Here is a 10,126-nt window from a genome sequence, read left to right on the forward strand (position 1 = left end):
ATAACCGCTAGACCTAGACGAGGACTCTTTGCTTTTCTTGCTCGAGGTATGGGGTGATTGATCCTGATTATGGACCCACTCCCTCTTTCGTGGCTCATCCCTGACCACCGGGGCCGAGCTAGAGACCCTTAGCTCTGGTCTGACGTTATCCCCATATGTTTGGAATTCGGCCTGAGCGTGCCTGATGGTTGTAGCCATTAGCTCGTCGTAGCTAGCGGGGGGGGTTATGGTTAATCCCGTAGAGAAACTCTCCGCATCTTAAGCCCTCCTGAAAGCCAGCTTAGCCAGTTCTTTGTTAAGGTCCCGGCACTTAGCGGTAGCTGCCTGCCATCGGTTAATGAAGGACTTCAAAGTTTCATTCTCCCCCTGTTGAATCTTTAGCAGCCCCTTCGAGGTATGTATCCCATCAGTACGTAAGATGAATCGAGCTACAAACTTGTCCGCGAGCTCCTTGAAATTCCCTACATAACCAGCCGGCAGTTCGTAGAACCAACTCAAAACTTTCCCTGATAATGTCTCCTGGAACATATTACAACACACCTCGTCCGTGTATCCCTTGGCGCTTGTTTGTGAACGGAAATCCTGTAGGTGCTGGTACGGGTCCCCAATTCCCTTATAGTCAATCTTCAGTGGCTTTGATATGTTTGTTCGAATAGCGCTTCTAACCTGTTGGGTGAAAGGACTCGAACGGTCCTCGTAAGTGGTCAGGGGCGGCCAGGTGTCCCTATTCTCTGCTGCCTCTACCCTTGCCCGCAGGGCATGCAAGGAGTTGCTCATTTGTAAGTGTAATGCCGTGTTTGGATCAGTTACCGGTGGGTCACTTTGAGATAGCTGTGGCAATGACGGTGGTGGCAAATGCCTCAGATCTTCTGGGTATAAGTCTACCGGTACCTGGATTATCCGGTGACCACTTCTCGTGGAAGGGGTTGGAGCGAGGCCCGTGCCTCCAGTTACTGGGGCAGCATTTACGTCTGTCACTACCTGGGATGTTCTCGCTAGGGCTTGGTTGAGGGCCTCGTTATGCTGGTGCCTTATATCCAGTGCTCGGGCCAACGCAGTGTTTTCATCTTCCAGCTCCTGCAATCTCTGTTGCGAAACGAGGTTTGTTTCCCTATCAATTCTTTGTTGTTCCCAATCAATCCTAGCCTGTTCCTGGAAGGCTGCGATCTCTGCTCGCATCGACTCAACTCTGAGACTGGGGCCACTTGGTCCCGGATGACTGGTGGGTCACTTGCTTTCTGCTGGTCCAAGAATCCGAGGCCATGCGCCTCTCCTCTGCCACTTGGGGGCCCTGCTGATGAAGTACCCGGAGAGAATATCAGTGCCCGGGCAACACTTCTACCCTCACCTGCCGCTTCTTCCAGCTCGGTCATGATTCTCCCCTATCTGGCGCGCCAATGTTTCTGGTGGCTTTCCTCGGGTACCTCACACAGAATGCTATACCACCTGGGATACCGATCGATCCTGGCCCTGTTCCAAGAACACAGCATTAGAGGGGTAAACCGTCCCGCCTCTCCGATGCCTGAGTAAGATACTAATATATAAAGGAATTATATTAATAGTGGGTCAAGGAGTTATTACTCGTAAAAGGTAGTTGTGCTGATGTCTTTATACTCGAGCCTGGAAAAGGAGTTTCCCCTAAATTCAGATAATTCCGTCATAGTTATGACGTCCATCCACTCGATCAACCGATCAAGGCACAGTAACCCTATTTTGGTCCACTCCAAGCTTCAAAGGGCAAGGGCGTCATCAGATCATACACTTGAGACACCGTCCGTTAGATGTGACAAATACATTATTTTAGCCTTCGAGTTCAAAATTCAGACAATTTCCTCATAGTTATGTCGTCGATCCACTCGGTCAACCCATTAAGGCATAATAACCCTATTATAGTTCACTACAAGCTTCAAAGGACAAGTGCATCATCGAATCATATACTTGAGACATCGTCTATTAGATGTGAGAATTACATTATTTTAGGACATTACTCCAAAATGAATCCAATTTTTTCTATATTTGGACTTTGATCCACTTGATCAACCTATTAATGCTTTTTTTTATTTATATTAACACCTTACTTCTAATAGTAAGACTGTTAATAAAGACAAGTTTTGAGACATGATAATAAAGTACTTGTCACGATGATTCCGTCAAAATTTTTGGAAAATTTTTCAGACACCGAGCTATTTATTACGATTTTTAGAATTTTCAAAATTATTTATTAGAAAAGAATTTTGAAGTTGTGAACCATCTGGAGAAATTTTATTCACACATCTTTAAATACTAACTACACATTCCTTTCTTCATCCACTCAAAATCAAATTTTATGAGTACGTTAAATTACCAAAACAGACATTTATATCAAAAATAAAAAACATAGCACAGTTTCAGGAATGGAGTTGTTGCAATCATTGATACCCCAATTCAACCATCTACAAGACCAACACAACAATGAATCTAATTAAATTTTAACAGGAGGAGAACCCTTCTCATCCATTCATACTCATTCTGAGCACCTAAAAAAAAAACAATGAATCTAATGAACGAACGCAATTGAGGACTCTATTGCTACTAGGTACAGACTGATGACCTCGTGTAGTTAGACCATACATGAACTAGAACGAGCCTATTGCTCTTATAGATCTCGTTGCAGTCTTCATCGTAGAAGAGAGTAGTAATATCTTCTAACGTCATGCAATGATTCTCAATTAATTCAATATGCATGGGATTGAGCATTCCTATCAATTACTTTAATTAATCATCTGTTCATAATCCATCTAATAAGTCATATAGTCTGCTTGTTCTTATAAAATAAGAATGTGTATTGTGAATGAGGATAATTTAGAAAGTTTAGGGTTATGTTTCTAGTAAAATGTTAAAATAAAAAAGTTAATAGGTGTATTAAGTATAAAACTAGCAATGTGTGATTAAAATTTCTCAACCATCTGTCTCTCCGCTTTTTTTTTTTTTTTTTGAAGAATATCATGTCGATATATAAATACTCAACCAGAAATGACCATTACATATCCTCCCTCTACCATCAATGGGTAGATAAAGTGTTTGTGGTAAACCACAGCAATACATAGATTAGGTCCGATCATTTGACGGTACCCACGCTCACTTATTCAAGAAAGCCTATAAACTATGACAAACCATAGTAAATAGGCACCAGACTAACACAAAAGTGCATAGCATCCAAAAAAAAAGGAAATTATTTAGAAAGAAAAAACTAACTAAATAGGAGCTCCGCCCTTTGAAATTGTATATGGCCTATAAAAGTATAAAATAACCCAGTCTGATCAGACGATCTAGAAGGACCAACTCATTTCGCCGACCCACGACAGTTACCTAACCATAACTCCGGCGTCAGGCAACGTCACGACATCGCACTAGTGCCGGTCAACTCATCTCCTTATCGCCGACCTCTCTCTTCTCTTGGTTCGTCCCATCTTCGAACGAGCAAGGAGAATCGAAGCTTCAAAGCTTTGATTTCCGCCTGTTTTCAAGCATTTTCCGGCGACATTTACCCATGCATGAGGTATCCAACTTGTCTATTCGTTGAGATATACATCGTGGTGTAGTTAGTTTTCAATTCGGTTAAGTTTGAAGATTAAGGTGTTTAAGGATTTTCGCCCACCGCCGAGGCCACTGTTCCCAACGACGGTTTTACTGCTAATCCTCATCTCCATCGATTTCTTTTGGCTCTTCATTTATCCGTGGAACACTTTCCTTTCTCTGATATCAAATTTTTTGAATAGAAGTTGATTGGTATTCAAAAATCAACAGCCAATCGGCCATAGCTTACAAAGCTTACGTAAGAATTCCGGCAAGAAAATCTGGAAATCCTACCCAAACTACCGCAAACTAATTAAACATCATTGCGAAGCTCACAATTAAGCAAGTCTATCCAATAGTGACAAAGCTTCGCCTCCTACGGAAAGAAATCATTCAACTAGCCCTCCCTTGCCAAGCACGCAATTGTGGTACAAGAAAGGAAATAGAAACGTCATAGAAGACTCATAGAAACTAAGACACCCTTACAAAGGCTTAAACCTAAGCTAGAACAATCAAACAATAAGCAGCTCAAATTGATTTCAAAGCTTCTTCACATCTATCAGTTTTTGCAGTTGTTTCTTGTAGAGTTTTGAAATTGAAGTCCGTGATCTTATTTTAGTAGTAGATGCTCATGATTTTGTGTCCAGACCAAGTTCAAGAGCTAAGAATCTGAATTACTGTGTATGTGATATTCGGTCCCCATATATCACCAAACAATTGCAAACCCATGATCACTCCAAAGTAACAGTAAACAGAACCCAGACTTGATTAAAAGGGAGGGATAACAATTCAATTGATTAAAACGGAAAGGTGTCGGTGATAGTTTCGGCGGAGAAGGAGAGGATGGAGACAACTGAAATCCTGCTTTGGTTGAAGGCCTCAATGGAAGAGATGCATAGTACCCACAACTTTCCCCGCAATGGCTCAATCTGTTTCTACCTCTCAACTCGGTCCCACTCTTTTTTTGTTCACAAACTTACACCAACTTTAACTCCAAAATCACACTAACAGAATTCTTACGGCCAGATTAGCTCCAGATCATTCCAGACGTAGATCAACGGCAAAGAGACCCCAGTTGGATAACCATCCGAGGTGGATAGCACAACTTTCGTAGGGGAAATACTTTTAAAATTAACTGCTGATCTCAGTCCAAGGCACAGAATGAGCAGCCTTGATCACTCCAACGAATGCTGTGTGTCAAGTTCTCGAATGCTGTCAGATGAGAAAGCTCAGCAATAAATAAATAGACCACCTTCACAAATGCATAACTTTTTAGACCCCAGCTGGTTCATGGGGGGTTTTTACCCTCCATTTTTCACCACTTCGACACTTCCACCCCTTCTGTACATGCTAATATTTTATACGTGCTAGAAAATGGAGTGCAAGTGTGAAGTGTGTCAAAAAAAGGAGAGTGGAAATCAGTCCCCTATATCATTTGGATTATGTTCATCACAAATAATAAGCGACAGGTTATGTGCAACATCAGTTGTTATCCAAAGTTGGTATAATAAGGTTCGGTGCCCGTAGGATTGCTCATACAAAAAAGCATGCAAATGTAAATTAAAGAATAAAATAATTACTTGTAAAGGTTTTTTAGAGTCTTGTCCAAGAGCACAATGGATTCACCAACTAGCTGATCAACCTGTTTACCATTTCGAAAGAAATGGAACAATGGCTGCAAACAAAAAGGCACACAGCAGCAAAGTAAATAAATTTTTTATTTCCAAATGAAAGCGATTACAATATATACCTCACTCAACTCTACGTTATCAATTAAGATATAGTAGAAATACAACCTAAATATTTCAATTGTATTTTAAAAAACACATGTTGAACACTTGAACTTGAGCCACTAGAACAGTCGAACTAAGGATGTACATTATGTCAACAATTCAACACAATATAAAGAAGATTAGAGTACTTACTGTTCTGGTAACATTCAACATTCTCATAGCAGCCTCATAAGTGTCATTATTCTGGAAAGTGAATAATGTTACTGATTTAGAGGCAAAATAAATAACAAATCTCATAAAACAATTAGACTATGAAAGAAACTACATAGGTAAGCAATAAACATGGCTAATGAAAATGCATTCGTTTTATTGGAACACCCATGTAAGCTTTTCAGTAAACCAGTATGTTGTTTTAATTGACACCACAGCTCAGACAAGTGAAACATAGGATAAAGGTGAAAAATCCTCCACGTGTATCAACTGTAGTTTGTCGAATGTGAATGCAAGAGTGGGCTGTTCTTTTTTCTTTCTTTTGAAAAGATACATAATTGATTCAAACAAGAGAGAGAGAAAGAGAGATACACAAAGAAAGTGGACAAGAAAATCCACAGAGCGGAAGAAATTACAAAAACAAAATTGCAAAAAACAACAACAGCCACAAGACAGGGAAGGAAGCACACAACTTGCCCTATGAAACAAGGAAACCTAAACCACAGTAGCCTTCCAATCTAACAGGATGCTACAAAGGTCGTAGTCTTTAAAAACTGCTGAAGCAGATGCCTAAACAGCCGACCAATCTACACCTATAGAATTCAAAAATCCGCCTATTCCCTTCCATCCAGTGGCACGAAAATCACAGCAAGGATACTGCTACCCCAAAGAAGTTTATTTCTACTAAGAGTAGATCACTAGATTGTTAGATTCTACTAACTTGAGTCAAGTCTGATATGTCTCCTAGTTTCTCAAATTCTTGCTCTATATAATTAATACAAGTAAATTCATACTAGTTTTGTTGTTAAATGCGGGGACTAGAGAAAACAGAACAAACTAGTAGTATGCATCTGAAAATGTGACTGTCACGTGATTCAAGTTTTAAAAACCTATGTACTAGTTTCTCCATAACCTATCATGACACTAAATTTCTTCAAATCAAAAAGTGAGGCTCCCGGACAAACTAGTTCACATGCAGTGCATCAAGGCAAAAAGAAAAAACAAAGAACTATATCTTCAGTTGAATTTCATAGTTGACAACCCTTATCATAAGATTGCCTGACAGAAAGTTGACATGTTTATTAAAAGGGTTTAAAAAATAATTAAAAAATAATAATAATAAGAACGACAACAAGTTGTTAGAATGCCATACCTGACGCAGAGTAAAAACGAGAAAATGATATATTTTTACATGTGGGAATCTCTCCACGAAAGCTTGAACGATTAGAGGTAAGTGCACTGCACAAGAGCAGAAAAGGCAGAGAGGGTTGAAAAGGGGGTTGGAGAAATCGGTCATAAAAGGAAGGAATTGTAACTTACTAGGTGGGCTCCCCGCATAGAAGCAGCAGACCGCATTCAAACAGTCATCTATCCAACGAATTAAGAAACATATGTTAAATCTAAATGTAATTTTGACGAAACAAAAAGGGGAAAAAATACTACCTCGGATTGCCCTCAGTATGTAATCATATTGAGCAGTGTAGCTCGAGGTTAAGGGTAAAAAGCGAATTAGAGAATCAACAGGCACCGATGCTTCATCATGTGGGGTATGACCTGAAATAGTGGACAAGGGTCTGTAAATTTGAAGAGCAAGTGGAGATGATTTCTTTTGAACAGCAAGTGGAGATGATTGGGAGGTTGGGATTAGGGCTAGGGGTCTGGATTCAGGAAGCAGCCTACGAGCAACAAGTAGAGACTGTTGCACCAAGACCCTCAGATTTCCAGCCATTTTCGGAATTTCTCTCTTTGCTGCTCCCTCTCTCTCTCATATACCCTAGCACTGTTTGAGTGAAAGGACGGTTTGGCTCTTTGTTTTTCGTGATTTACGGCTTGCCTTCCAGTATATAGGCGAATCGAGCTTCAGCGAAGCTGTTCTGTGTGATCAAATTTTAACATCGACGTCATAACGATCGTGAAAGCTTGGTGGGATTTCGATTTGCTACCAACACACTCTAAACTGATTTTCTTGAATTTTTTTTTTTTCCCATTTTTCTAGCTATTATAATTTTTTTGGTTTGTATCCAGTGCTTTGCGTTTTGAGCGGTTCGAGTTTATGACGAGAAGATTGGGTTGAAAACAAATAGAATAAGTGTGATATTTGATTGTATATATTTTTGTTTAATTGATTAGCTGAAAAAAGTGATTGGGCTCTAGCGTCAGACTTCAAATAGAACAGCTCCAGTTAGTGAATTGGTTGTGTATCAGATTTTTACCTTCTCCCTTTTGAAAAGGAAGTATTCTATATGAACTATCACAGAAAGATTTTTGTATGAATTGTTCATTTAATTAATATTTTTTAATTCAATTTTCAGACTATCAACTCAGTCACGATCGAGAGATAAAGAGATTGGGTTTTTTTCTTGCGGTTCTGGAAAGAAAGGATAAGAGGAGAAATTTAATCCTAAGGTTTGAGAGCTTTTATTATCTGGGTTTTGTTCTTCTTTTGTTAAAGTTTAATTTTTAAAATTTTTTTTTTTTTGGTGAGAAGTTTGTTAGGTATTTGAATCACTGTGGTTGATGATTTTTGTTCATTTGAGTCATTATGTTTGATTGTTTGGTATCCAAGTTCTCAAAGTTTATGCATTTGATTGATCATGGGTAGTTTGGCAAACTGCTTCTCTGTACCATTTGGTTCACACAGCAGCTCTCTCTCTCTCTCTCTAGCTTCTGGGCACAGTTTTTTAAAAAAGCTAAGTTTTTAACACCGCCCCATTGTTTCAAAAACCATTTTGGACCACTCTATTGCAAATGGGTGAGTTGCTTTCATCAACATTGTATTACCGCGAGCGTCTTTTATAGAGATATTTCAGTTTAGATGCTAATTAGATCATAGAAGAGAGAGCCAGCAGAATACCTAAACAAAAGTTAAATATAACGTTTTCTAAATTCTCTAGCTATATTTAGTTAGAGATGAGAGAGAATTTAACTAAAACCTAAATTTAATTTGGGATTTAGGTATTCTGCTGAAGCATAACTCATTAGCTAACTAATTATATTTCACTTTTAGCTACTTTTAGTTATGAATATAAGTATCATGATATGAGCATTTTTATGCAACGTTTTAATAATTATTTCCTCATATTTTTCTTAGTTATTTCCTTTACTTAATCATTTTTAATTTAGTTTTTATTTTCTAGGTACATTGGAATAAATGACAAGGAAATGAGCTGAAATGAAGAAATGGAGTTTTCCTGGTCCAACTAGGAATCCCAGTCAACGCAGGAATCCTGATGAGGCTAGGAAACCTGAAGACATTAGGAGACCAAATGGCTTGAAGATGACGTGGGAGATATTATGGGAGATTAAATCTGATTTTTGCAAGGGGAGAATCAAGGAGATTACGTTGAGAATATCAAGGGAGAGTTTCAAGGGATTGTGCAACAAGAAAAGACTCAAAACAAGTCCAGATTCATTCCTCAATTCCCTCAAGATATGTTGGCTGAAATTAGAGAATAAAATCTGCAATTTTAATGTGAAAATCAAGAGAAAATCAAGGGGAGGATGTTAAGGATAAAGCTATGGAGAGATTTAAGGGAGAAAAGGTCCAAAATGAGTCCGGATATATTGTCTAGGTTCATGCCTAGATATTTGGCCGAAAATTGTGAATAAAATCAGATTAAATCATGGGAAAATCAGCAACAAAATATTAGGGATTGATTTTGGAGCTTTTTGATTGGTTGAGTGACATGGCAGAGCTGACGCACGTGGCATTAATTCATTGGTTGGAGCTGTGTGGTGCAACCAGAAAATTCTTTGGAAATTAAATTCATGAAGCATTGCCTTCTCCTATATATAGCCTCCTCTCCAGACGTTTTAGACACACACCATCACACCACAACACCAACAACACCACAACACACCTCTCTCCATTAGAAAATAAACATTAGAAAAATTCTCTCCATTCTCTAGCCTTCAAAAGCTCTGCGTCTCAACCAAGGAGGAGAAGAAGTTATGCAATACATCAAAATCCTATCCGCCATCCACCCTTGTGTCGTCCCTAGAAGATTGCTTGCTTTCAAGGATCTTCGAGTTCTTCGTCTCAAGGCCATGTCATCCATCTTTCACGGTGTATTTCATACTTTCTTTTGTTTTCCTTTGTTTGATTCGTAGAGTTATGAATTCTAGTTAACATGACGTTAAGGGCAAAGTTTAAAGCCCGTTTATATGTTTTGAAATAAAGTTACGATTTCTTTATGTTGATTGATATGTTGCTTATGTGAGATTGCTTGATTGATTTTGGATTACAGAAAACTTTTGTATGTATGTGTTCTTTGGTGGCCAACTTAGGATATATGCATGTAATTGGAGCTAGATTTAAGTAGTGAAGGCTTTGGATAAAAGTCGAAATCAATTAAGGAGGATTGCAAATAGGTGAACTTATTCATTAATAGGTTGTGCACTTTGGTTGACATCCTTTCTTTGTTCTTAATGCGTTGAATGTGTTCTTGATTAGCTAGCTTTCTAGACTATGATTGCATGTTCAATAGGATTGATATAGGTGCTTTCACTTAGATTAATTATTCAAGGAAAGTAAAAAATGAGAAATCGTTTGCTTTCTAACGTTTCTCATGGTCAACTTCTTTCTCATGACATAGAAGATCAACTATAGGAATTGTGATTGGATTTCA

General features: G+C 38.7%; 2 protein-coding genes across 2 annotated transcripts; both read right to left on the reverse strand.

Moving 5' to 3' along the window:
* Positions 1–258: 258 nt before the first annotated feature.
* LOC112194570 lies at positions 259–1,179 on the reverse strand. Its single transcript, XM_024334792.1, has one exon. The coding sequence runs from the start codon at positions 1,177–1,179 to the stop codon at positions 259–261; it is 921 nt and encodes a 306-aa protein (XP_024190560.1).
* Positions 1,180–4,251: 3,072 nt separating this feature from the next.
* Positions 4,252–7,362, reverse strand: LOC112194572. The gene is made up of 6 exons (XM_024334793.2): positions 6,942–7,362; positions 6,819–6,866; positions 6,652–6,737; positions 5,481–5,531; positions 5,136–5,230; positions 4,252–4,767 (listed from the first exon to the last, which is right to left on the reverse strand). Exons 1-6 carry the CDS (start codon positions 7,225–7,227, stop codon positions 4,731–4,733), a joined length of 603 nt encoding a protein of 200 aa, XP_024190561.1. The 5' UTR covers positions 7,228–7,362; the 3' UTR covers positions 4,252–4,730.
* Between the last annotated feature and the right edge of the window lie 2,764 nt (positions 7,363–10,126).

The sequence above is a fragment of the Rosa chinensis genome, chromosome 3 (genome assembly GCF_002994745.2).
Source record: "Rosa chinensis cultivar Old Blush chromosome 3, RchiOBHm-V2, whole genome shotgun sequence".
Lineage (NCBI taxonomy): Eukaryota > Viridiplantae > Streptophyta > Magnoliopsida > Rosales > Rosaceae > Rosa > Rosa chinensis.